This window comes from Rhodotorula paludigena, assembly GCF_050403205.1.
Source record: "Rhodotorula paludigena JCM10292 DNA, Rt_paludigena_JCM10292v1_ctg32, whole genome shotgun sequence".
Lineage (NCBI taxonomy): Eukaryota > Fungi > Basidiomycota > Microbotryomycetes > Sporidiobolales > Sporidiobolaceae > Rhodotorula > Rhodotorula paludigena.
In genome coordinates this window covers 110,374-135,284 of record NW_027481426.1, presented here as the reverse complement: position 1 = coordinate 135,284, position 24,911 = coordinate 110,374, and the positions used below count along the sequence as shown (strand labels likewise).

Sequence of the window (24,911 nt, the reverse complement as noted above, 5' to 3'; positions counted from 1 at the left end):
TCGACTTTCGTAGGTTTGTCTACCTCTTAATTCTGCTCATCCCTTGCGTAGATTTCTGCCTCTGCGCTTTGCCTCTGTCTCGTGTTGTAAGACCCGTCATGACTTGCTCGAGCGGATGAGAAAACAGCGAGAGAGCAATGCAAGGTCACAAGCCCGGAACGAGTGGAGACCAGAGAGAAACGACTACAGGACGCATGGCGCGGAGGCCCGCTTAGTAGCTGCGGCCAAAGAGGGTCCACCGCTTTGCCTTTTCGCCGCACTGCGGGCACGTCTTGCCCTCGACGCTGCCGAAGCGCGCCTGGTCGTGCGGGATGCAGAGCGACTTTGCGCCCGCCGAGGGGGCACGCTCGTCCTCGGCGCCCTGGACGGACCTGCGATCGTGTAAGCGACGTGTCAGCGCAATCAGCAGAGACTGGGGCGGGAGAGAGGCAGGCGACGCACTCCTTGGCACTGCGGTCCTTGATCTTGTCCTCACACTCCTCGACCTCGCACCACGGCATGACGACGACGTTGTTGCCGTTGAGCGCGGGCACGAGCTGCTCCCACTGCTCGACGGTGACGATCGAGCTGTCAAACTGGGCGCGCGCGCGCGCGAGCATGTCGCCGTGGATCGTCTCGAGGAGCGCCGGGATCGACGAGCCGAGGTCCGACAGCGGGAGCGACTCCTTGGCGCCCGTGTCGCGGCGGACCGAGAGCACCGCCTGCTTCTCGAGGTCCTTCGGGCCGAGCTCGAGGCGGATGGGAACACCCTGCGAGCGCGTGCAAGCAATGGTCTAGGTCAGCACCGGCACCCCTCGGTGACAGACCAGCATCCGCGAGCAACGCACCTTGAGCTCCCAGTCGTTGTACTTGAAGCCGGGCGTGTAGCCGTCGCGGAGGTCAGCCTTTGCCTTGATGCCAGCTTTGACAAGGTCCTTTGCGATGCGGTCGGCCTCGTCGTTGAGCTTTGCGCGGAGCTCGTCGCTCGTCTTGGCCGTGATGCCCGTCGGGACAATCACGACCTGGAGCTGGGCGACGCGCGGCGGGAGGACGAGGCCCTTGTCGTCGCCGTGGACCATGACCATGACGCCGAGCGAGCGCGTCGAGAGGCCCCACGAGTTCTGCCACACGTGCAGCTTGTCGCCGCCCGGGTTGGCCGGGTCCTCGACCGTGATGTTGAACATCTTGGAAAAGTTCTGCCCGAGGCAGTGCGACGTGCCGCCCTGGATGCCGCGGCCCGTCGTCGGGATAAAGCCCTCGACCGTCGTCGTGTACAGGCCACCGGCAAACTTCTCCTTCTCCGACTTGACACCGGGGATGACGGGGACGGCGAGGAGCTCCTCGTACACGCGGCGGTACAGGTCGAGGATCTGGAGGACCTCCTCGTCCGCCTCGGCCTTGGTCTGGAACGCCGTGTGGCCCTCCTGCCACAGGAACTCGCGCGTGCGAAGGAACGGCTCTGTGGAGGCAAGAGACGGTCAGCTCGGATCGAGCAGGGAGAGGAGTGGGGAACATACGCGGGTTCTTGAACTCCCAGCGCACAACCGAGTTCCACTGGTTGAGCTTGAGCGGGAGGTCACGGTGCGAGCGGATCCACTGCGAGCACGGATTGCTTAGTTGAGCCTCGCAGTCGACGAGGTGCACAGCGACGCACCTTGCCGTAGTACGGGTACATGACGGTCTCGGAGGTCGGGCGGATAGCGATGGGGACGTCGAGGTCGGACTTGCCACTGTGAGTGCAAGGGTTGATCAGCACGGGCCAGTTGCGGGAATACAGCGACATAGGCGACGCACGCGCGAGTGACCCATGCGACCTCGGGAGCGAAACCCTCGATGTGGTCCTTTTCCCGCTCGAGGACGGTCTGCGACACAAACATGGGGAAGTAGGCGTTGCTGACGCCGAGGGCCTTGATGTGGCGGTCGAACCACGCTGCAGGGGGATAGGCCGTCAACGTCTGATGAGTGCTGTGCGAGCGGGCGAGAAGCCTCACTCTGGATCTCCTGCCAGATGCCGTACGACCAAGGCTTGAGGATGTAGCAGCCCGAAATGTCGTAGTAGTCGAGCATCTCGCCCTTGATGAGGACCTGCTGGTACCAGTCGCCAAAGACGGCCTGCTCCTTCTTGACGGTCAGCCCGAGCTGGACGCCGGCCTGGCCCTCGAGCTCGGCCTGCGCCTTGGCGGCCGCCGACGAGCCCGCGGGGGCCGGGGCGCCCGCGGCCTTCTGCGCGGCGGGCTTGGGCGCGTCGACGCCCTTGAGGAGGAACTCGGCCTCCTTGAGGGCGGCGCCCTCGGTCTTGAGCTGGAAGACGGCCTTGTGCCAGTCGGCGTGCGAGAGGACGAGCTGCTGCGCGGCGTCGGTCGGCGAGGGGATCGAGAGGGCGGGGGCGGACGAGAGCGAGGACGAGGTGATGAGGAGGGTCGAGGGAGCGAGCGAGGGCGGGAGCGAGAGCGGCGAAGCTGCGACACGGTGCACAGAGAGCGTGAAAGCGTCAGCACAGTACAGGAAACCCGCTTGCGGCTTTGTGACTGCATCGGTGCGTTTTCTTGTGGTGCACGGCGGCAGCCCGATCGAGGCGATAACGGATGGTCCGCCGCGCCCGGGCGATGAGCGCCGGCGCGCACTCGCGCGGATAGCCTAGACAAGGGCATGCAGCGTGGCGAGAGACTGACCCTGGTCACGGGTGCGGCCGAGGAGCTTCTCGAGGTCTGCGCCAGAGACGGCGCGCATGTCCTTGAGGCCGACTGCGGCGGCGAGGGCCTTTGCTGCGCCGAGGTTCTTGGCCTCCTCGATGCTGGCGACGACGAGCTTGAGGTCCTGCTCTGCGTTGTCGGGGTGCTTTGAGCCGCTCTTGGGCGTGAAGAAGTAGCTGAGGACGGGGACGGCGTCGGACGCGGCGGGGGCGGGGGCGAGGGCGAGGTGGGCGACGCGGGCAGCGAGGGCGTCTGCGTCCATGGCGGGCGGGTCTGGGAGCGGGGCGAAGCGGTAGCGCTTGAGGTGCGGGGTCGCCGGGTGGAGCGAGCGGCGGAGGAGGGGCACGCGGGTGAGCGGGCGGGCGAAGGCGAGGGCGGGGCGGGGGAGCAAGGCGCGGTACGCCCGGATTGGCAGGAACGACGTCGTGGCGGCGCACAGAGACGAGCGGGCAACGGGCAGCGCACAAAGTCAAGAACGACGAGGATGAGGACGAGCACCTCTCGCGCTACCTGCGTCAGGCCGGGACAGGACACGCGTCTAGAGTCGTGTGACAGCTTCTACTACCGGCTAGTGGGACTCCCCCGCCACTTGCATTGACGTCCGCCCGTCTGTTGCTTCCCCCTTCTTGCTCGCATCTCACAGGCCAAGTGTCGCTGCTCTAGCTTGCCCTTCGGCCTTTGCGCGCTCCTGCGTGCCGTGCTCTCGCTTCTTTGCTCCCCTGTGCGATCCAGTCTCAGCTCGCGCCGGTCTCTGCCTCTCGCGCTCCTCCGCCATGTCCGCCCCACCTCCGTCTCCTCAGCCAAATCCTCTCTCGGCCGCCCCGCTCAAGCCCGCACCAAGCTCGAGCAAGCTTTCTCCGGCCCCCGCAGCCGCAAAGCGGAGACAACAGGCCGCGAGCGGGTCCTTTGCCGGCGCCGTCCTGCGATGGACCCTCCTCGCACTCGCGACCAGCGCATTGCTGAGTCGTGCAATGACACAGACGTGGGTCTGGGGCTACGAGGGCAAGTGGACCAACCCGGCAAAGGTGCGTCGAGGCAACTTGGCTCGCGCAGTCCTCGTACTCGAGCGGTCGTCGAACGCCTTGTAGCGACCCGCAGCTCGAGTACTCGATGTACGACCCTGTGGCCATACTGACTCACGAGTACACTGCAGATCCGCGACGCCCTCTTCCCGCCCAAGCAGCTCGAGATGACGGAAGCGCAACTCGCGCTGCACGACGGCTCGCGCCCGTCCGAGTATCCGCTCTACATGGCCATCGACGGCGACGTGTACGATATCTCGGACGGCGGGATGCGCAACTATGGGCCGGGAGGGCCGTACCACGTCTTTGCCGGGAGGGACGCAGCGCGAGGTGCGCTTTCTGCGCGACTATGCGTGGGGGTCTCGCGTGTGCAAGTCACTGATGCGCTCTGCCATGCCGCTGAACCGTACAGCCTTTGTCACCGGGTGCTTCAAGACGCACTTGACGCACGACCTGCGCGGCCTGACTCCGGCACAGCTCGGGGTGGGTTTGCCTTTGCCGACGTCTCGCGGGTAGCGTACTCGGGGGGCGCTGAACTCTGATGCTGACATGACACCCTTTACAGACTGTCGCAAACTGGAAAAAGTTCTACACAAACCACGGTGGGTCGAACTCCCTTGCCACTCGTGCCTCAATTGCCTTCTCATATCCCGGTTTCTCACGCCCACACAGCCAAGTACCGCCGCGTCGGGCGCGTCATGCATCCTCCCATCGACCCCGACTTGCCCATCCCGGAGCCGTGCGACCAGGGCAAGCCGCAACCACCGGCCGGCGGCGCGAAGGTGGTGTAGCTAGACTCGAGCGTGAAAAACGGCGAGTTGCGCGACGACTATGATGGGCTCGTTTGCCGCATTTGCGAGCTCTCGACGAAAGCTCGCAGACTCGTCAGAGGCACAAGAGGGAAAGGCTGCGAGTTTCTGGTAATTTCGAGAGAGGGCCCGAGGCGGAGGTCGCGAACGTCGAAGGCGGTGGAAACCTTTTGGATCCGCCAGGTTGCTCCACCTTGGTTCGTGCGTCCCTCTGCCTCTTTGCCTGCACCAGCTGCACAGTACGTCGCCAGCCACTGACCCGCGCGCTCGCCCCGTGTGCTCGTCGTCGCTTACGCTCCATCGCCTTCTCTCCCCCTCCGCCCTCCCTTCCTCTCGCTCGTCTCCGTCCCCACAGCCTCTCTGCACTTTACCAGTCACACGAGTCAGCACGCCAAGATGTCGTCCGAGACCTTCGGCTTCCAGGTGCGTCCCCCTTTGCCCCCGCGAGCTGGCCGCCGCTCGCCCCGTTGAGGGACGAGGTGGCGAAGGGCGGCAGCGCTAACAGCGGCTCTGGTGCGCGCAGGCTGAGATCACTCAGCTCCTCGACCTCATCATCAGTGCGTTGCGCACTCTCACTGCCGTGTGCGAGCCTCACCTGAGCGACCCGACTGACTTGCCCGTCTCCGTCCCTCTCCTTCGTCTCGCGACTCCACTTCGCGCTCGACAGACACCTTCTACTCGAACAAGGAGATCTTCCTCCGCGAGCTCATCTCCAACTCGTCGGACGCGCTCGACAAGGTCCGCTATGCCGCCCTCACCGACCCGACCCAGCTCGACACCGAGAAGGAGCTCTTCATCCGCATCACGCCCGACAAGGCGTCCAAGACGCTCACGCTCCGCGACTCGGGCATCGGCATGACCAAGGCCGACCTCGTCAACAACCTCGGCACGATCGCAAAGTCGGGCACCAAGGCCTTCATGGAGGCCCTCTCGTCGGGCGCCGACATTTCGATGATCGGCCAGTTTGGTGTCGGCTTCTACTCGGCGTACCTCGTCGCCGACAAGGTCACCGTCATCACCAAGCACAACGACGACGAGCAGTACATCTGGGAGTCGTCGGCCGGCGGCACGTTCACCATCACGCAGGACACGGTCAACCCCTCGCTCGGCCGCGGCACGCAGATGATCCTCCACATGAAGGAGGACCAGCTCGAGTACCTCGAGGAGAAGCGCATCAAGGACATTGTCAAGAAGCACTCCGAGTTCATCTCGTACCCGATCCAGCTCGTCACCACCAAGGAGGTCGAGAAGGAGGTCGAGGAGGAGGACGACGCCGCCGAGGACGGCGACAAGCCCAAGATCGAGGAGGTCGAGGACGAGGACGCCAAGAAGGACAAGAAGAAGAAGGTGCGTCGACTTGCATTTCTCCCTTTTTCGAACCCCGACCGTGTCGGCTGACTCACTCGCCGCTCGCACGCACAGACCGTCAAGGAGAACGTCACCGAGCAGGTCGAGCTCAACAAGACCAAGCCGCTCTGGACGCGCAACCCGCAGGACATCTCGGCCGAGGAGTACGGCGCCTTCTACAAGTCGCTCACCAACGACTGGGAGGACCACCTCGCCGTCAAGCACTTCTCGGTCGAGGGTCAGCTCGAGTTCAAGGCGATCCTCTTCATCCCCAAGCGCGCGCCGTTCGACCTCTTCGAGTCGAAGAAGAAGCGCAACAACATCAAGCTCTACGTCCGCCGCGTCTTCATCATGGACGACTGCGAGGACCTCATCCCCGAGTACCTCAACTTCATCAAGGGTATCGTCGACTCGGAGGACCTCCCTCTCAACATCTCGCGTGAGACGCTCCAGCAGAACAAGATCCTCAAGGTCATCCGCAAGAACCTCGTCAAGAAGGCGGTCGAGATGATCCAGGTGCGTGCTGTCGCGTGATCCCGTTCATCCGATTGAGCACGAGTCCCGCTGACGCGCCCCTCATGCACACCCGCAGGACATTGCCGAGGACAAGGACAACTTTGCCAAGTTCTACGAGGCGTTCGGCAAGAACATCAAGCTCGGCATCCACGAGGACTCGCAGAACCGCTCCAAGCTCGCCGAGTTCCTCCGCTTCCACTCGACCAAGTCGGGTGACGAGATGACCTCGCTCAAGGGTGCGTTCGACTGCCTCGCCTCGCGCCGGCTCACACGAGACTGACTAAAGCGTTAATCCACAGACTACATCACCCGCATGCCCGAGCACCAGAAGAACATCTACTACCTCACCGGCGAGTCGCTCAATTCGACGCGCGACTCTCCGTTCCTCGAGATCTTCAAGAAGAAGGGCTTCGAGGTCCTCCTCATGGTCGACCCGATCGACGAGTACGCGACGACGCAGCTCAAGGAGTTCGAGGACAAGAAGCTCGTGTGCGTGTCCAAGGACGGCCTCGAGCTCGAGGAGACGGACGAGGAGAAGGCGGCGCGCGAGGAGGAGGCCAAGCAGTTCGAGGACCTGACGAGCACGATGAAGGAGATCCTCGGCGACCGCGTCGAGAAGGTCGCCATTTCGAACCGCATCGCCGACTCGCCGTGCGTGCTCGTGACGGGCCAGTTTGGCTGGTCGGCCAACATGGAGCGCATCATGAAGGCGCAGGCGCTCCGCGACTCGAGCATGTCGTCGTACATGCAGAGCAAGAAGACGCTCGAGATCAACCCGGCCAACCCGATCGTGCGCGAGCTCAAGAACAAGGTCCAGGCCGACGCGGCCGACAAGGCCGTGCGCGACCTCGTCGTCCTCCTGTACGAGACGGCGCTCCTCACGTCGGGCTTCTCGCTCGACCAGCCGACCGACTTTGCCGCGCGCATCCACTCGATGATCGCGCTCGGCCTCTCGATCGACACCGACTACGCCGAGGAGCCCGCCGCGGCGCAGGAGTCGGGCGACGTCCCCCCGCCCCTCGAGACGGCCGGCGCGTCGTCGATGGAGGAGGTCGACTAGACGGCTCTCGTCCTCCCCGTCCTGCTCCGTGTCTCCGTTCCGCACTTCTCGTTCCGCACCTCGCAGCAGCCCTCCTTTTTCCCCTCCCTCTCTCTTCGGTTGTGTTACGCATAGTGTTCTCTTCCCTCTGCCTCGTCTCGCCTACGTGTGGGCCCGAGTACTCGATCTGCAAAAGGACTAGTGTGTTTTCGTCCACCTCTCCTAGACGGTTCCGCTCAAGAGAGTGCGAGAGGAAGTGGTGACATTGCGTGCGACCTAGGTGACCAGAACAGAACCTATAGCAGGAAACCCTCGTGAGCCAACAAAGAAACGGAGAGGAAGAGTGAAAAAAGCAAGGGAGAAAGAACGAGTGTGGTGCGATGATGCGAGAGTGCGACAGGGAGGACAGAACGAAAGACGAAAGGGAGTGGGGACAGGGACCCAAAGGGGAATGCCTATGCGGCGCAGACGCCGAGGAGTGCCGTCGCGGCGGCAATGCCGAGCCAGGCCGCCGGGTGACGATGCGCGGAAGGAGGTGCGACAGAAGAAACGGTCGAAGCCGCCGCGACGGCGGGCGCAAAGTCGGGCCCGCACACGAGCGCAGTCGCCGAGCGGCCCGACGCGTACGTGCGCGAGATGGCGAGCGTCGAGTTGGTCGCGTACCGGCTGCAGGCGGTGCGAAGTCAGTCGGACCTTTCGGCTGGAAAGCGGTACAGCGGAACTCACGCGTAGATCCCGAGCAGGTTCTGCGTGCAGGCGTCGCAGTCGGGCGTCGTGCCGGACGGCAGGGTCGTGCCCTCGGGGAGGTAGTAGAAGTACAGGTTGCTCGGATCCGGATTGGCCGAGGCATCGGCGAAGCAGTACGCTTCAGTCTCGTTGTTGCGTAGGCAACCGGCTTCGCGCATGAGGTCATAGCTCTGGAAGCCTTCCAAGGCTCTGCGAAGGGAGGTGGCGCAAGGTCAGTGTGGTGCTTGCTGGAGACCGTCACGCCCGGGATAAGCGACTCACTCGACAGCAAGCGGGTTGCCGCGCTCGAGATCTTGAGCGCAGGTGTTCTTGAGCTGGATCTGGCGCGCGTAGGACGACATCAAGGCGGAGCAGTCGGCCGACGGGGCCGAGCACGAGGCATCGAGGACGTGAGGGAGGAGACCATAAGGGGAGCGCTCGGCCTGGAAGAAGGCTTTTGAGGTTGTCAAGAGGAGGGAGAAGGGCGCGCAAGCTTGGCTGTGTGGTAAAGCGAGAGTCAGCTCAGGTCCCGCTCTGCGCGCGGAGCATGTAGGAGCCGGTAACACTCACAAACTGGGGTCGGCCAGGAACGTGGCAAAGAACGAGGGACAAGACGTCGAGGTGAAGTTGGTACCGAGAGTCGAGCTGCAGAGCGAAGGATCAGAGCAAGCCTCGCAGCTATCGACAGAAGACTTGGACGCACTCGAAAGCCTGTGGCAACTGGTAGCCCTCGGGCACCGCCGTGCTGGTCGATATCAGCGCACTCGTAGTGGATGATGGCGGGTTGGTAGTCGAGCTGGCCGAAGCGGCAACGGCGAGTGAGGTCGTTGCGACCGTACTCGGGTCATCCGGGACGTTCGAAATGACCGTCTGCGCCGCTCGTGCAGCCGACGACGTCCCGTCTGCACTCGGTTCATCGACTGCAGTAGACGCCTCGGGATCTGCTGACGCCCGCGCTCGCCGCGAGGTCGTCGTCGGCTCGACCTCGTTCTGCGGAGAGCGCCTCACTCGCCCGAGGGCACTGCCGCTCGTCCCTGCTGCCAGCTCTGGCTCGACGGCGTCCTGACCGTGCACGAGGACGGCGGTGGGCTCGACAGGCGAGGTCGAGGCCGAGGCCTGAGCGGGAATGGGCAGGAAGAGGGCGATCGCGGCGAGCGACCAGGCGAGCGAGACTGGACCGAGGGCCGGCCGTGGGCGCGACCGACGTTTCGGCTGGTGCTGCGCCGTCTGGAAGGACTGCGGAGGTCTGCGAGAGTCGGCCATGACCCGCGAGCTGGCCATGTTTGATGAGAGGAGAGGTGCCGAGCGAGTGGGTGGGCGCGAGAGCAGTTCGCAGACGGTGCGCGACCCGACTCCTGCGCTCTTGTGGTGGTACAAGCGGGCGAGTCCAGGCAAACGAGCGTGAGGGTGATGCGCCAGAGTCGCGACAGTCGCCGAATGCGATCGAGCGAGCGCTTCGAAGGCGGCCGGGCTCTCGCTTGTCCCGCTTCTCCTCGTGGGTCCTCCCGGCCCGCAGCCAGAGTCGCGCCTCGCAAGGCGCCTCGCATTGCTCTGGCCCCGGCCGCCGCTCTCGCAGCCATTTCGTCGTCGCTTCCCACGACGCTTCCGTCGATCGCGTCTCCCGCGTGCTGCTCGCTCGTCGCGTGGTCTGCGGCGCACCTCTGCCCAATCCATCTGGCACTGCGTTTGCTGTCTGGAGACCTGCTTAGGTCGAGCGCTCCCGCCGGTCACGGCTTTGTTGCCGAAGCCCTCAAGTGCTACTCCTTCGCCTCTTCCGCAAGCGACCGCGATGCAGGCTATCGAAATACGGCCCGCTCATTGCTGCGTTGTGCTGTGGATCTTCACAGTGGTGGCATACATCCGCCGTGCTCGCCGAAGGGCACGCTCGGCGGATGGAGTGGCCCGGCGGCGCTTGACGGCATATATCAAGCTGGACTTGTTCACCATTCTCTGCGCCTTTAACTTCACTGGGCCACCGTAGCGATCACGTGGTAGTCGGTATAGCCCGCGCTTCTTTCCGCTTCCGCGTCTTCCCTGTCCAAAGTGACAACCAGCCTGTCGCGGTGCATGTTCGTCGCGTCTCTGCGCCTGCCTTCCGCCTGCTTGCCCTCCTTCGACAATATACGCTGTTCTGAGGGGAGATCGCTTGTGTGTTCAGTCCAGGATCGAGCTCCGCGCTTAGAGAAGAGACTGTGAGTTGGCCTGAATTCTCCCTGAAAAGGCTTAAATGAAAGTCGCGACGTGAGTCGTCATTTTGCGCTTCGTGGACCATACCAACTGCTGTACCTCACGTGTCTACTATGACAATCGCGAGGAATGCCCCGAACTCCCGCAGACCACCGGTTCCCGCCTTATTGCTAGCATGACCGTGCAGGTCCGTCCGTATGTTGGTGCTCTTCACGCTCGCTTGCCTGGAGGTACCCCTTTCTGCAGGCAGCATAGCTAGGGCCCTCTTCGCAAGCGCGCAGAAGGTTACCGAACTGCGGAATGCAGGCGCGGCAAACTTGAACGGAACTGGCTTGAGCGGAAGCGGCGGCAAGTGAGCGCCCGGCTCATCGGCTCGGGCCATTTTTGCGCTGCGAAGCCCGGGCAGATTACGGATGTTTTCTGGTGGGCCCGACCGGAGACGGGAGAACGTCGACGCAAGGCTGCCACTGCCCTGTTCTTTCTCGTCACGAGCCGAAAGCGGAGGCGATGCGGAGTCCCGCAGAAAAGGGTGAGCGATTCGCGGGTGCCGCGAGCGACACGCAGCTTGGATGAGGGGCAGGCTGGCAGGCGAGTACTCAGAGAGCCCCCTGGGCTGTGAGCAACAAGACGACGCACCGGAAGATGGGCGTGCAACGCCCAACTCGGATCCGTGGGCCCGCACAATCGATTGTACGGGCCCCGGCTCGCTTCTGTACCGGGGCCAAGAATTCGCTGCACTCACGCCAGATGATCGCCTGGAACGTCGCGCCCGAGCCTTGCGCCCCTTGACCACCTTCTCCCTTCTTCGCTGTGTCGCTTTCTGCTCATTGTGCTGCCATCCCGCGCTTGCTGGCCCCAACGTCTCCGCACCCAGTCCCCCACGCGTGCTATACGCGTCGCTCGGCTGAATCAGCGCGCTTCCTTGCGGTTTTTCTCGCGCTCGGCTTGTCGGCGATGAGGCGCAGGGGGGTCGTACGGCTTCTACCACGCGCGTACAGGGCTGCTACAGGTGTCGACAGGCTTTAAGTGCTCTGAAGAGGTGCGCACACCAGCGCACAGCCAATCCAGAGCGCGAGAACGAGCGCGAGAACGTCGGCCTGTGAACCTTCATCCGGACCTCCTCGCCCCGTCCCCGTCTCCGCCGCGCCACCGGCAGCCGGTGCTCCATCGATCCGCAGAGGGGCAACAGCCACATCGCTCTTGCCGTCCTCCCGTTCGCGAACTCCCGCCTTGCGTGCGCTTCCCTCCAGGCCGCTCCTGCTTCTCCAACATCGTGCCGACAAGGATCTCGACTACGCACGCCGAGCTCTGCGCTTTCAAAGCGACAACTAACGCATAGACCACGCGGGCCCCGAATCACGCCCGCGACCCCACGCCCTCCTCTTTCTCTCCTGCCTCTCGCTCCACTCGCTCGACGGCACGATGGGCTTCAAGATTGTCGAAGACCGGCCAACGCCGCCCGAGGTGTACAACTGGCGCATCTACATGACCGGCGTGCGTCCAGTCCCGCGTTGCGGCGGACAGACCGCCGAACTCAACCTCTGGTTCGCCTCTCGCAGGTCATCATCGCGTTCGGAGCAGCCCTGTTCGGCTACTGTGCATCGTGAGCTATTTTAAACCCGTGACCCGGCTCTGGGAAGGGATGAAATCATTGACGTCGGCTTCATCAGCTTCATCGGTACGGCGCTTAAGCTGCCAGCATTCCAACGCGACTTCAACCTCGCTAGCGATTCCCCCGACAACGCCAACATCATCTCCGTCTTCCAGGCGGGCGCTTTCTTCGCGAGTAGTGCGTCTGTGGAAACGTCTCTATGGCGAGATGGCAACTTGGGCTCACTCTCACCTCGCAGTGGCCGCCTATCCGACAATGGAGAACTTCGGCCGCAAGAAGACGCTCATTGGCACCGCCGCACTCTTCAACGTGGGCTGCATCCTCCAGATCGCGGCGACGCACCAGATCGGCCTGATCTATGCCGGTCGCGTCGTCGTCGGCATCGCGGTCGGCTTCGTCACGACCTGCTGCCCCGTCTACCTCGCCGAGCTCTCGCCGCCCGCCATCCGTGGTCGTCTCGTTGGCTTCTGTGCGTCCTGGAGAGCAAGTTGCCAGCTCGGCTCACACGCTGACTCCTCGTATTTAGACGAAATGGCGTACCAGATCATGGCGCTTGTGGCCTTCTGGCTCTCGTACGGCATCAAGCAGCACATGGATCTCAGCTCGTCCGGTGCGTCGCCCGCCGACTCTGCGTTGAAATGTCGCAAATTGACCCGCTTCCTTTGAACAGTCACCTGGCGCATCCCGTTCGGCCTGCAGCTCGTTCCCGGCGGTCTTCTCCTGATCGGCTGCTTCTTCCTCAAGGAGTCGCCGCGCTACCTCCTCAAGCGTCACCGCCCGGAGGAGGCGACGCACAACCTCTGCTGGCTCCGCATGCTCCCCGCTTCGCACACGTACATCGAGGAGGAGCTCAGCGCCACCGTCGTCCAGATCAACCGTGAGAAGGAGGTCACGGCAGGCTACCGGGGCAATGCCGCGATGCGCTACTTCCGCGGCATGTGGCACGAGGTGTCGACGCCGGGCATCCGCAACCGCATCGTCATCGGCGCGTTCATCATGATGTGGCAGAACATGTGCGGTCACTCGTTGCTGTCTGACAGCTACAGATCCTTGACTGACGTGTGTCTGTCCGCAGGTCGGGCATCAACTCGATCAACGTTCGTCCAGTCGCTTCTAGCGAGTGCTATGCAGCAAGCCGATCTGACGCTGCCACACTAACAGTATTACTCGCCTACGCTCTTCGCTTCGCTTGGCGTTGAGGACACGTCGCTTTACACTGGTATCTACGGCGTCTTGAAGGCGGCCGCCTCCATCTTCTTCTTCGTCTTCGTGCGTACCCTCTCCCTGCTTTCGAGACCGTCCGCTTATTCTGACCTGTTCTGGCCTCGCCTGCAGCTTGTCGACACCTGGGGCCGTCGCCCGCCTCTCATGTTTGGCGCCATTACCTCGGGTAAGATCTGCTTCCCCGACCCTCCTTCCCAGAACTCTCTGCTCACTGTCGGGCTCCTCCAACTTTACAGGTCTGTGCCTCCTCTACGTCGCCGTCTACCTCCAGGTAGCCGATCCGGCGAGCCAGGCGGTGGTCTCGTCGTCGACGCACATGGGTGGCCAGGCCGCGATCGCCTTCCTCTTCCTCTTCTCCATCTTGTTCGTCTTCTTTCGGTTCGACTCCAGTGCGCTGTGCTGACTAGACGGATACGACAGCTACTGCATGGGCTGGAACGGTAAGTTTGTCGACCATTGAACCGGCCATGCGCACCGAAATCTTCGACTTGCCGTCGTACTGTGCGAGCTTGACTGATCTTTGCTGACGCAGGTCTTGCTTGGGTTGTCTGCGCCGAGGTGAGCGTTTCCTCCGAGGACATCCGCTTGTGAAGAACCGTGCTGACCTCCTTCTTCTGCAGATCTACCCGACCCGTATCCGCGCGCTCTGCGCTGCCTGGACGTCGTGCCACCAGTGGCTCTGGCAGTTCATCATCGGTACGCTTCCGCTTTGCTTGCTGCTATTTTTGCGCGCGAGACACGGGACTGACCCGGTGTTTCGACAGCGCGCGAGACGCCCGACATGCTCAACAGCCGCATGGGTGTTTCGGGCACCTTCTTCCTTTTCACCGCATGCAACCTCTTGTCAGCCGTCTTTGGTGAGTCGTCTGTCCAGCTCCGCTCGCCGCCCGACTCTGTGCTGACTGCCTTCCCCTCTTCTCCCTTACACCTGCTCGCCCCCCATGATGCCGATATCCAGTCTACTTCTTCATTCCGGAGACCAAGGGGCGTACCCTGGAGGACATGGACGCAATCTTCGGTCTCGTGCGCCCTGTCGACAACGCCTCCAAGGCCGAGACGCAGCAGGTCGAGGACGCACACAAGATCAAGGACGTCGGCAAGCCGCAGCAGCACACCGAGGATGTTGTATAGGCGCTTCCGTCGGACATGCCTGGCCGGGCGCGGGACTGGGGGAGGTCGCAGCACGAAGCAGTGTGCGCGGAAGGAGACGACGATCGCTTGAGACGCGGGCTGCAGGCCGCAGCTGCCCACCTTGCTTGTATAGATCTTCCTGGCTGTATTCGAAGCATATCATACGCATGTCGAGATTCGTGCGAGAGCCTCAAGACGTGAACAAGTGTCTGTTGTTATACTGGTGCTAAGGCCAATACAGATGCGTAGTATTGCAACTCTGGCATCTCGTTCCCTCTCTCACCACATTGCCACCTCGCTCTGCTAGGGCGCAGGGTAGGCCGCAGCGTACTACACAGCTCACGCAAAGCGGAGAATCCGTCCTGCGCTTGACAGCGCCAAGTCACCTCCACCTCGTCTCTCCCTGTGGCGCTCAGGCGACTTCGCACCTCGCTCGCGGCCTTGGACCAGCTTCTTGAGGATCCACAGCAACAGTCCTAGCGTCCGCGCGCGCTCACTCCCGACAGACGCCCCACCACTGCTGTTGCGCCTCCCCTGCCAGCCTCATCATCTCAATCGTCCGCGACTCGTCCACCATGTCCGACTCGTCGCAGTGGAAGGAGTCAATCTCCCTTGAGGAGACGAACAAGATCCGTGTCTCGCTCGGTCTCAAGCCCATTGCCGACCCCGCCGCCTCGTCGTCGTCCGGCCCCGCCAAACTCGACGGAGACGCTCTCGCTGAAGACAACTACGCCAAGCGCCGCGAGGCCGAGCAGAAGGAGAAGGACGCTCAGGCGCTCAAGGACCGCCTGGACCGCGCACGGAACCAGAAGGACCGCGTGCGCAAGCTGGTCGGGCGCGGACTCGGCGAGGCGGACGACAACGGGATCAAGAAGGAGGAAGGGGCGCCGAGCGAGGACATCGACAATAAGGCGTGGATCAAGCGGCAGAAGAAGCGTCAGAAGGAGCTGGCCGAGAAGCGGGCGCGTGAGCTCGAGGAGGCGGATCGGCTGGCGGAGGAGGAGGAGCGTCAGCGGGCAGAGCAGTACGGCGAGAAGGATCTTGAGGGTCTCAAGGTTGCACACGGCGCCGACGCTCTCGAGGAGGGCGAGGACACCGTTCTCACGCTCAAGGATACGCGCATTCTCGACGATGAGGGTGTGTTGCCGCGCTCTCTTCCTTATCATTCAGTCGACTGACCTCTCGTCAATCCCAGACGACGAGCTGCACAACATCAACCTCTCGGAGAATGCCAAGACGAAGCACGCGCTCGACCTGAAGAAGAAGGGTCGGCAAGCTGGCCAGTACACTGGACTCGATGACGACGAGTTCGACGGAGCAGGTTCGTCTCGCGGCGTGCTCAACAAGTACGACGAAGGGTTCGACGCGATGAAGGACGAGGGTTTCAAGCTTGGCTCGGCCGCCCCGTCGGTCAAGGGCAAGGGCCGTGCGACAGATGGCGGTGTGCGTGACGACGAAGCGCCGCGCGAGAAGGTCAAGCTGTCAATGGAGTACACGAGTGCGTTTCGTCCCACTTCTCTTCGCGTCTATAGGTGCTGACGAGCTCGTCAAACAGAGACGTTCAACAACGACTACCTGCAGGAGGGGGACGCCGGCTTCAAGAAGCCGAAGGTGCGTATCGTCGTTTGGCGTGAGATTGCCTGCGTGTTCTCATGTATCTTCCGTGCTCGCAGAAAAAGAAGAAGCGCGCCATGCGCACGACGACCATGGGCGACGACGAGCTGAATGGCGATGGTTCGGCAATGGACGTCGACGGCGGTCCCGCTGCGCCAAAGCAGATTCAGCGGCAGTCTTTGGACGAGACGAACCTCATCGATGACGACGACTTGCAGGCCTCGCTCGCGCGGCAACGCCGCGAGGCGGCTAAGCAGAAGATCAAGGCGCTGAAGGAGCGTGCCGCCGCAGCGCCGGTCCCGCCTGCAGCCCGCGGTGACGGGATGGACGAGGATGGCGTCGTCAAGAAGGAGGAAGACGACGAGGACGCGCTCACTTCGCTTTCAAAGCCGGCCAAGCCGACCGAGGACGACGACGACGAGGGTGACGTGCTCGTCCTCGACGATACGTCCGAGTTCGTGCGCAATATCTCGCTTGCGGCAAGTGCAGCGCAGGAGCGCGCCGAGCGCGAGGCCGCGCGCCAGCGCAGTGCGAGCGTCGCTCCGAAGCGCGAGGATACGGCTGGCATCGCTTCGGTCGCGCCACGCATCAAGGCCGAGGAGGAAGACGTGCCGCTATCCGAGGTCGGCGTTGCACCGGCGAACGGAGGGTGGGGTGAGGCGCGCGAGGACGGTGAAGAGGACGAGCCGATGCGCGACTTCGACGCCGATGCTTTCGTCGCCGACGCCGTTGCAACGGGTGGCGACGAGGAGGTCAAGCCGGACGTCAAGGGTGGCGACGACGACGAGTTCGCGACGACGGGTCAGGAGCAGCTCGTCTCGCGCGGCTTGGCGTCGACCCTCTCGCTGTTGCGGCACCAGGGCCTCGTCAAGACGCGCACGCCCGAGGAGCTTGCGCGCGACAAGGAGGTCAAGCAGCGCGAGGCGTGGCTCGCGGCGCAGCGCAAGCGCGCCGAGGACCGCGAGCGCGAGCGCATCGAGAGCCGCAAGGCGGGCGACAAGAAGGACCAGCAGCAGCGCGAGTACGAGAATCGCATGCGTGACCAGCGTGACGCTCAGGCGACGCTCGAGGCCTACGCCAACTACAAGCCCGTCGTGAACTTGACGTACCACGACGAGTTTGGGCGGGACATGACGCCGAAGGAGGTGCGTTCTACCTGCTTGCTCGTCGCCTTGTCCGGGGGCTGACCCATTTTCTCGAATGCAGGCGTGGAAGCAGCTCAACTACGATTTCCACGGCCATGGCTCGGGCGCGATGAAGAAGGAGAAGCGCCTGAAGAAGATCGAGAACGAGCGCAAGCAGGCCGCCATGGCCGCTGGCGACACGCCGCTTTCGACCGCCTCCGCGTTCGCCGCCCGCGCGGCAGCGACGGGCTCGGCGACCATGATCCTCGGTGTGGGCAATAACAAGTGAGCTTCTGACTCGGCCTTGCTGCTGCTGAATACACAGCTGATTGTCTTCACTTTGCAGCTCGGCGCCGATCCAGGACGACACGCTCGGCGGCGTCTCCAAGCTCGAAAAGAACGTCAAGGGCAAGGGCAAGCCCGTCGTCCCCACGCCTGCAACGACGCGCAACAACCGCAACGCGACGCCCTCCGGGTCGGGCGCTGGCGTCCAGTCTGTCATCTCCGACATCCCGATGCGCCCTCTGCCGCTGCCCGACTCGCCGCGCGGGGCGAGCGGCACGCCCGAGCCTTCGTCTTCATCGGCGGGCGCACCGCGTCGCGCGGGCTTTGCGCCAGTCAGGAGCTTCTCGCCTGCTGTTGGAGGCGAGGCGGCGGATGGAGGGGCTGGAGGGCCGAAGCTCAGTATTGCGGTCAAGCGCAAGGCGGGCGAGGAGGGCGAGGGCAGCCCGGCGAGTAAGCGCCGTGGCTGAGCGCCGAGCGTGCAACGAAGCGAAGAAGCAGATCTGTCGTCTCTCGCTGCCGCTGAAAGGAGCCGTCGCAAGCGTGTCTGGTCATTGCGTTTCGCCGGGAACGGCTGATGCTGGTTCCGTCTCTGTGGCGGCTTCTGCTTCTGCTGCACTAAGCTCGGCAATCTCGGCATGCACCTCTTGCACCTCTTCCTGTATTTGCCGCGCGAGCGAGTCTCGCCTGCGAGCGATTGAGCGGAAAAAGAAGGTCAATTCTACAGACGTCGCCGCCGCTCGACTGCGCGCAGCCTGGGAAAGACGGCACGCACAATGCATTCTTCTCTTCGATCGAAGCCGCGAATTCCAGCTCGGATTGGAGAGTCTGCAACCGTCGCATCTGGTCTCGCTCGAGGGTCTGCGCAAGATCCGCGTCGTCAGTCCAACTCGCGGGGGCCCTTCAAGCTCGTCCGTGTCAACACGGCCGACAAGGTCGAAGCAAGAGCCGCGCAATGTCAGGACACGGAACGGACGAGACGACGCACCGCCTTTATCCGCTCGCTCTCCCACTCCTCGATCCTCCCCACGACGTCCGCCAGGTCGGCCCTGTGCCACCTCGTCTCGATCGCCTCTCGCAGCAAGCGCACCTCCTCCTTGAGCTCGACGAGCCCGCCAAACCCGATGCGGAGCACCTCGTTCAGCTCGTCCTGCGACGGCGGGCGCACGGCCTCGCTCGCGCACGCCGATGCGCCCGTCGCAGCGGGTTCGGCGGCGAGCGCGTCGGGCCCGGAGGAGAGGGGCGCGGGCGTCGAGGTGAGGAAGGACGAGAGCGCAGAGTCGAGCTCTGCTTGCAGCGAGCGGCGCGTCTCGATCGCGGCGGTGAAGGCGCGCAGGGTCGCGAGGAGCGTCGCGGGCGCCGCAGAGGGCGGCAGCGGGTCGAGCGAGATGGCCATGACGAGGCAAAGTGGGGGGAAGGAGGGAAAGAGGCGGTGCTCGCAGGCTCACGCGGTGCAGGACTCTCCGTTTGGAAGAACGGGACGCGGCAGAATGATCGTATGCAAGCAAAGTGATATCCTTGAATGGATGAATTGCGAACGAGAGAGCATGCGGCAGAACGACAGACGAAACGGACCCCCCTCTTCCCCTCCCCTAGTGCAAGTCCCTGAGAACAAGGTGGCGTCTAGTAAGGGCGGGCGGCAGCCTGGCACGCCTTGAGCTGCTCGAGGTAGTAGCTGCAGGCGTTCTGCGCATCGTTGCCGGTCGCGTTGAGGCACGAGACGAAGTCTGCGCAGAGAGTGCGTGAGTGCGAACGCTTTCACGTACAAAGCCGATGGCCCCTCTTTCGCATCAAGAGCACCATAGCAATGCGGATGAGGATAGGCGAACGCACCCTTTGCCTGGACCTCGCACGCGCCGCCCATCGTCGCCTGCTGGTACGTCTGCTGCTCGACGGGCTGGTTGGGCGCCGCGACCTCCTGCTGGTGCGACGAGCCGCCGCCGCCAAAGAGCATGCTGCTCAGGCCGTGGCCGACGGTCGAGCCGACGGCGACACCTGCTGCGGTCGAGGCCATCTGCGAGCGGGAGAGAGGGAGGAGAGTCAGCTCGCGCACGCTGGAGGAGTGTGATGCGCAGTCTGCAGGGTCCGGCATTCCACTGCCAGCTCGTCATTGCGCGTAGCCACAACTCGGCCGCTTGGGTCGACGTTCCGTCCAAACCATGCACCTCTTGTCCGGTTCGAGCCGGGGTCGAAGCCACTGCCTTGTCCTCCACGATCGCCCCCTCCGAGAGCGAGGTCCCCTATGAGAATGCGCATGCGAGTGGCGGCTGCTCACCTGACCGAAGAGACCGGGGCCGGCCGACTGAGCGGGTGCGGGAGGAGCATGGTGGGCGGGCGGCGCAGCGTGGTGCTGCTGCTGGTACGCGGGCGGGGCGGCGCTGTGTGCAGTGGTGTTGGTCAGTCGATCCAATGCCAGCTTACCGCTCAGCCTGCAGCGCGGGGCTGGCGGGCGGAGCGGAGCGGCAAGGAAGGAGAGGACGCACGCCGTGTGAGCGCCGCGGGTCTGCTGGGGTGCGGGCGCGGGTGCCGGGCGGGCGGCGGGGCGGGACGAGCGGGTCTGGCGGGGCATGGCTGGTGTCGAGTAACGGCGAGGGTGCACGAGGGATGAGCAGTGGCGTCCGCTGCGCCTCGCCTCGAAGGTTCGCCTGCGACCGCTTGCCGCACCGCTGACGACGCTCCCCTGCTGAACCCGTACCTGGCGCGCCTTACTTGGCACAGCTGCTAGAAACCGCTTCGTCTTTGTCCGAAGCTGCTCCGCGCCGTTGTGACCTGCTCGTTCTCCTCTCCAAGCGTTCTCTTTGGCTCGATCACCACGTCTCGCCGTGCATTCGCCGCATGGCGTACTTGTCGGTGCATTGGTCTTCATGTTCTACACAGCTGCTGCGGCTGCATCGCTGGTCTCGTCATCGGCGCGGTCGGCATCCTCTGCCGAGGTCCGGGCACGTTCGACGGCTGTCGCACCACTGGTTCCGGTCTTTCTGCCCTTTGCTTGGCAGATGCGTGGTTCGCATTGCTTGTGCTGGTTGAGCAGGCGCCTGCGACGCACACCAGATCACAAGCAAGCACAGGGCTCCCCGGCTGTTACGGCATCAGTCACCGGCAGTAGTTCCGATTCGTCCATGCTGCACGGCTACCCGCTGCGAGTGTCGCCGCTTCTGCGGGTCAAGCGGCAACGTCTCCTGTCCCTCAGCAGCCCGTAGAGACGCGCAGGACTGCTTCCTCCCATGCAATGCTGCGTTGTTGGGCGGGAGGGTGGAGGTGGCGGGCAGAGTCGATCCAGGTGAAGCCCGAGCAGACGCGGCGCGCGTCGACTGCATTGTACTGGGTGTCGTGCTCGTCCAGTAAGCCCTAGTATGCAAACGAGGCGAGCGACGTTGATCCGACCGAGATGGCCGTGTTGCTCCGGACCGACGTCGTCGACGCGTCGTGGTCGCCCCGTCACCTCCACCCCCGCGCTCGTGCAGAGACTCGTGCGGACCAGCTTACACCCCTGCGCGTACGACAGAAGCGCGCACACGCACCCACGAGTGCGCGATCCCCAATCTCCCCCACCTCCGCCTCGCCTCCCCACCTCGCTATCTCTGCGCCCCCTCGCCGCCTCTGCTGCCCCGTACCCGCCCCGACCTGCCTCCGAGCCTGCACAGAGTCGCCCAGAGACGGGTCTCTGCATGCCCGCACGCTCCCCCGCCAGCCATGACGCCCTCGCCCCCGACGGACAGCTGATGAGCGCCTCGTCCCGCTCGCCCGCTCGCTCCGGCTCGCTCGAAGCGCACACGGTCCTTCCCGAGCTCGTAACGTGCGTCCCCGTCGCTTGCCACTGGTCTAGCCGCGCTCCGACCTCGCACTCATGCGTGACCGCCCTGACTCCCTCCTCCGCAGCGCCCCCTCGCCGCTCTCGACCCTCGCGTCGACCCTGCGCACTTGGGCGCCCTTCGATCTGCACCCCTCGCCTTCTCCACCCGCCGGGCAGGTCAGCGCGTCCCCGCCCGCGAAGGCCGCCACGCACGCGCGCACCGCTTCGGTGTTCGGACGCGCGGTGGGGGCGGCGGTGCACGACTCGGTCGCGAGCTCGAGCGGGAGGAGCGCGAGTGCTCTCATGCTCGACGACGACGACGACAGTGAAGGCTCGGACGCTGCCGTCGAAGGCGCGTACGAGGCTGGGCGCGCGGGAGTGCACAACGTCGAGATGGGCGAGCGGATCGCTTGGGCAAAGTGGGACTCGCTGCCTGGCGCCGACGGGCAGACCCGGTACGTACTCTCGCACTCGGACCCGCTGCGAACACTGCTGACGCGTGAAGTCAGCCGCGTCCTCATCCTCGGCTACACGTCGGGTGGACTCGCCGTCTGGAACTGCTCGAGCCTCGACTCGTGGTCCGAGATCCTCAATCTCGGTTCTCTCGAGGACGCACTAGACCCTAAGCTGCGCAAGCAGCAACTGCGCCATGGCTTGGGCACCCTTGTCGACGCCGGCATCGTTCCACTCGACTCGCACTCGACCGCCGACTCGCCTCTTCTCGCTGTTCTCGCTCGCCCACCACCTTCCGCTTCCTCGTCCGTTTCGACCGTGTTCTTGTACTCTCTCCGCACTCACTGCATCGTTTCGACCGTCTCCGTTCCCGGCATCGCACACCGCATCCTCGTCTCCTGTCGTTTCCTTGTTGTCTCCACCACCTCGCCGCTCGCGCTGCATGTCTTTCAACCTGCGCTCACTCCCGATACCGCCGAGTCCTTCCTACCGGCGCCCTGCTCGCCAATTACGGACGTTGCCCCTTCGCCCTTCGACGGGGCGCCCGTCTTCACCCTCTCGCTCTCAGGCCGCCTCCTCGCCTACGCGACCTCTTCCCCCGTCCTCACCTCTCAGCTCTCGCGCGCGCTCGGCCGCCCCGGCACCGGCATCCTCGCGCACCACGGCCAGTTCAGCGACGACCACGCCGACGGCTCGTCGTTCGACGCGCTCGCGGGCGGGCTCGGCGACGCGCCCGACGTCGCGCGTCGCGTCGGCGAAGGGCTCGTCAGCGGTGCGAGGGCGCTGCGAGAGGCGGGTTTGAGCTACTGGTCCGGCGAACCGGCGAGCGGGAGCGCGCCGAGGGCGGTGCCGCGCGCCGAGGTCGGTGCGAGGACTGCGGAAGAGGCGGCGGGCGGAAGCGCTGGGACGGTCAAGGTCGTTGATCTCGTGCCGAGCGGGTCTGCGACGGGTGGCGCGACGAGCGCGAGCAAGACGCACCGGTCGTCGATGGCAAAGCCGCAGCAGAGCCAGCACAAGGTCGTTGCGCACTTCCGGCCGTACCAGCAGTCGCTTGCGCTCCTGTCGTTCTCTCCCTCGTCGACCATGCTCCTCGCCTCGTCTTCGACTGCGCATTCGTTCGACGTCTTCGAGCTCAAGCCCGCCGTTCCCGTCGGCGTAAGCGCAACGTCGACTTCGACGACCGCAGCAGCCGGCGGCGCCGGCAAAGTCTGGCACCGCTACCGCCTGCACCGCGGCATCACGTCTGCTCACGCCGCCTCGGCGAGCTGGACCTCCGACGGCCGCTTCGTCGCCGTCTCGACGAGCAAGGGCACCGCGCACGTCTACGCTGTCGAGCCCACCGGCGGCGCGCCCGGTCTCGTGCACCACTTCGATGCCAAGGTCTCGAACGCGCATGCCCTCGCACCGCTCAGCATCGCGCTCGGGAGCGTAGCGCGCGTGCAGCACCCGCCTTTGGTCCCGTCGACCGACTCGCCCGTCGCCGCGCGCCCGCGCATCGCGCCCATCGCTGTCTCGTTCCTCTCCAAGGCAACATCGGCGTCTTCGAGCGCCTTCCGCGCCGACCCCGCGGCGGGCTCGGCGCCGCACCGCTCCGCGCCAACGCCGCTGCAGGACGTGCTCGTCTTCCGCCCGTCGCTTGGCTCTGCGTCGCTGCACCGCCTCATGCCCGTCGACGCCTCTGCGCCTGCGCCTGCCTCTCCGCCGCTCCTCGACACCAAGGCGCTCGCAGCGGCCGAGGTGGGCCGGCTCGCAAGCACGGCCGTCAGCGGCCTCACGCAGCTCATGAAGAGCCGCGGAGTCGTGCTGCCTGGCGGTGCGGCGCGCGAGGCGGGAGGGTCGGGCAGGGTGGAGGAGCGCAAGGGCGAGTGGGCGGTGAGGGCGAGCGCACTCGCCGAGTTCAGGGTTGCGAGGGAGAAGGGCTGGAGGGAGGTCAAGGAGGTCGTCGCTCGCCAGGAGGGGCCTGCTGTGCCGAAGACCGCACAGGATGGCGAAACTGTCCGGTGCGTTGTCTTCCACGCTCTTCGTCTAATAGCTGCGCTGACCACGATGCTCGAGCAGCTACTCGGCTTTCGCAGAGATCGAGACATTCAGCCGCTCGCCGCTCGTGCTCCCGCGCTCGATCTACCAGTCGCAGCAGTTCGACTTCTTTGCGCTCCCTGCCGACCATGCGCGGTACGCAGCCAAGGGGTCAACGGCGCTCCCACTTCGCCGCCTCGAGACGCGGTCCGAGGTGCAGGTCCGCCAGGGCACTGGCTCGACATCGTCAGACTCGACGCCGTCGGCCGTGCCCCACTCGTCGGCGAGCAAGCACTTCAACTCGTCCTCGTCGTTCGAGCCCGCCTCGTTCGACCAGCCGATCAAGACGGCCATGCACGCCCTGCTCGACTTTGACCAAGTCGCGCCCGGCTCGCCCAAGCTGCCCGTCGCAGCATGGCCTAACGGCGTGCCGGGCAAGCACGGCTCGTGGCGCGACTCGATCCCGATCCCGCGCAACGTTGGACCCGCCGCGCTCGAGGGCATCGGGCGCGTGCGCCAGGGACTGGGCCGCGTGCGCATGCCTGCGGGTATGCTCCCCGTCGCGGTCGGGCGCCGGATGTCCCTCGCTTCGGGGTCATCAGCGACAGCGAGCGGTGCGGGAGTCGATGCGGCTCGCCCTACTTCGGCAGCCTACTCGAGCTCGATCTCGTTCGACGACGACGATGCCGTCTTTGCGGATCGGCTCGACGACCTGACAAGCGCAAGCATCAGCGCGAGCACGGCCTGCACGAGCGAGGTCGACGAGGACCGCTCGTCCGTCGTGGGTCGCAAGAGCTCCGTCGCTCGAGGCGGCACTGCCGACGACGAGGACTGGGGCTGGGACGACCCCGACGCAGCTGACGAAGCGAGCACGCGCGCGCCCGGGTCGAGCGGGAGCGCACTTGCGCCGCTGAGCGAGACGACGCCGTTCGAGGAGGACTTTGTCGCATTCGAATTCGAGCTCCCGACCACCACGTCGACAAAAGCGACCGTACTCGCCGTGCCCTCGCCGCTCGCGCTCGAGCCAGTCGACGATGGCTCAAAGCCGGCATCGAGCGAGCGCCACCTTGCGCCACCCGTCTCGACCTTCCCGACCAGCCTCGACGACACGAGCTCGCCATCATCGTCGCCGAGCAGCACGAGCGGATTTGCCGCGCCGCACTTGCTCGACGGGCCCGGCGCGTCGCTCTCTGGCATCAGCATTCTTTCGCCGACGGCGAATGCGCTCGCGGCACCGACGAACGGCATGCGCAGCGCCTCTCCGGCACTCTCGTCTGCTTCTGGCGGGTCGTCGGTCGGCGCGAGGAGGAAGAAGCGGCGGTAAAGGTGGACTGCAGGACGGGA

At 64.8% G+C, this 24,911-nt stretch overlaps 9 protein-coding genes across 9 annotated transcripts; 5 read left to right on the top strand and 4 right to left on the bottom strand.

Annotated features, from left to right (window-relative positions):
• Nucleotides 1-211: 211 nt before the first annotated feature.
• Nucleotides 212-2,934, bottom strand: JCM10292_000811 (proline--tRNA ligase; the record flags this gene model as incomplete). Its single annotated transcript, XM_076650170.1, has 8 exons — nucleotides 212-371; nucleotides 442-749; nucleotides 828-1,438; nucleotides 1,497-1,575; nucleotides 1,634-1,709; nucleotides 1,774-1,909; nucleotides 1,971-2,438; nucleotides 2,652-2,934. 8 exons carry the CDS (start codon nucleotides 2,932-2,934, stop codon nucleotides 212-214), a joined length of 2,121 nt encoding a protein of 706 aa, XP_076504295.1.
• Nucleotides 2,935-3,445: 511 nt separating this feature from the next.
• JCM10292_000810 (cytochrome b5-like heme/steroid binding domain-containing protein) lies at nucleotides 3,446-4,485 on the top strand (the record flags this gene model as incomplete). Its single annotated transcript, XM_076650169.1, has 5 exons — nucleotides 3,446-3,697; nucleotides 3,826-4,024; nucleotides 4,107-4,177; nucleotides 4,260-4,296; nucleotides 4,367-4,485. The coding sequence occupies 5 exons, from the start codon at nucleotides 3,446-3,448 to the stop codon at nucleotides 4,483-4,485; spliced, it is 678 nt and encodes a 225-aa protein (XP_076504294.1).
• Nucleotides 4,486-4,899: 414 nt separating this feature from the next.
• JCM10292_000809 (uncharacterized protein) lies at nucleotides 4,900-7,426 on the top strand (the record flags this gene model as incomplete). Its single annotated transcript, XM_076650168.1, has 6 exons — nucleotides 4,900-4,926; nucleotides 5,027-5,060; nucleotides 5,171-5,850; nucleotides 5,926-6,366; nucleotides 6,443-6,602; nucleotides 6,666-7,426. The coding sequence occupies 6 exons, from the start codon at nucleotides 4,900-4,902 to the stop codon at nucleotides 7,424-7,426; spliced, it is 2,103 nt and encodes a 700-aa protein (XP_076504293.1).
• Nucleotides 7,427-7,860: 434 nt separating this feature from the next.
• Nucleotides 7,861-9,394, bottom strand: JCM10292_000808 (uncharacterized protein; the record flags this gene model as incomplete). Its single annotated transcript, XM_076650167.1, has 5 exons — nucleotides 7,861-8,071; nucleotides 8,132-8,341; nucleotides 8,414-8,629; nucleotides 8,702-8,776; nucleotides 8,835-9,394. The coding sequence occupies 5 exons, from the start codon at nucleotides 9,392-9,394 to the stop codon at nucleotides 7,861-7,863; spliced, it is 1,272 nt and encodes a 423-aa protein (XP_076504292.1).
• A 2,346-nt stretch (nucleotides 9,395-11,740) lies between these two features.
• On the top strand, nucleotides 11,741-14,285 carry JCM10292_000807 (sugar porter family MFS transporter; the record flags this gene model as incomplete). Its single annotated transcript, XM_076650166.1, has 15 exons — nucleotides 11,741-11,812; nucleotides 11,878-11,921; nucleotides 11,989-12,107; nucleotides 12,169-12,399; nucleotides 12,457-12,540; nucleotides 12,601-12,943; nucleotides 13,006-13,027; nucleotides 13,092-13,199; nucleotides 13,266-13,320; nucleotides 13,391-13,517; nucleotides 13,575-13,594; nucleotides 13,687-13,712; nucleotides 13,775-13,850; nucleotides 13,919-14,011; nucleotides 14,113-14,285. The coding sequence occupies 15 exons, from the start codon at nucleotides 11,741-11,743 to the stop codon at nucleotides 14,283-14,285; spliced, it is 1,593 nt and encodes a 530-aa protein (XP_076504291.1).
• Nucleotides 14,286-14,860: 575 nt separating this feature from the next.
• On the top strand, nucleotides 14,861-17,775 carry SNU66 (U4/U6-U5 snRNP complex subunit SNU66; the record flags this gene model as incomplete). The annotated part of the gene is made up of 6 exons (XM_076650165.1): nucleotides 14,861-15,422; nucleotides 15,481-15,783; nucleotides 15,841-15,896; nucleotides 15,959-17,044; nucleotides 17,106-17,308; nucleotides 17,370-17,775. The coding sequence occupies 6 exons, from the start codon at nucleotides 14,861-14,863 to the stop codon at nucleotides 17,773-17,775; spliced, it is 2,616 nt and encodes an 871-aa protein (XP_076504290.1).
• Nucleotides 17,776-17,856: 81 nt separating this feature from the next.
• Nucleotides 17,857-18,701, bottom strand: JCM10292_000805 (uncharacterized protein; the record flags this gene model as incomplete). The annotated part of the gene is made up of 3 exons (XM_076650164.1): nucleotides 17,857-17,992; nucleotides 18,081-18,166; nucleotides 18,294-18,701. 3 exons carry the CDS (start codon nucleotides 18,699-18,701, stop codon nucleotides 17,857-17,859), a joined length of 630 nt encoding a protein of 209 aa, XP_076504289.1.
• A 227-nt stretch (nucleotides 18,702-18,928) lies between these two features.
• Nucleotides 18,929-19,874, bottom strand: MIX17 (Mix17p; the record flags this gene model as incomplete). The annotated part of the gene is made up of 4 exons (XM_076650163.1): nucleotides 18,929-19,032; nucleotides 19,139-19,319; nucleotides 19,581-19,683; nucleotides 19,789-19,874. 4 exons carry the CDS (start codon nucleotides 19,872-19,874, stop codon nucleotides 18,929-18,931), a joined length of 474 nt encoding a protein of 157 aa, XP_076504288.1.
• Nucleotides 19,875-21,027: 1,153 nt separating this feature from the next.
• On the top strand, nucleotides 21,028-24,891 carry JCM10292_000803 (uncharacterized protein; the record flags this gene model as incomplete). Its single annotated transcript, XM_076650162.1, has 4 exons — nucleotides 21,028-21,101; nucleotides 21,185-21,553; nucleotides 21,608-23,551; nucleotides 23,610-24,891. 4 exons carry the CDS (start codon nucleotides 21,028-21,030, stop codon nucleotides 24,889-24,891), a joined length of 3,669 nt encoding a protein of 1,222 aa, XP_076504287.1.
• Between the last annotated feature and the right edge of the window lie 20 nt (nucleotides 24,892-24,911).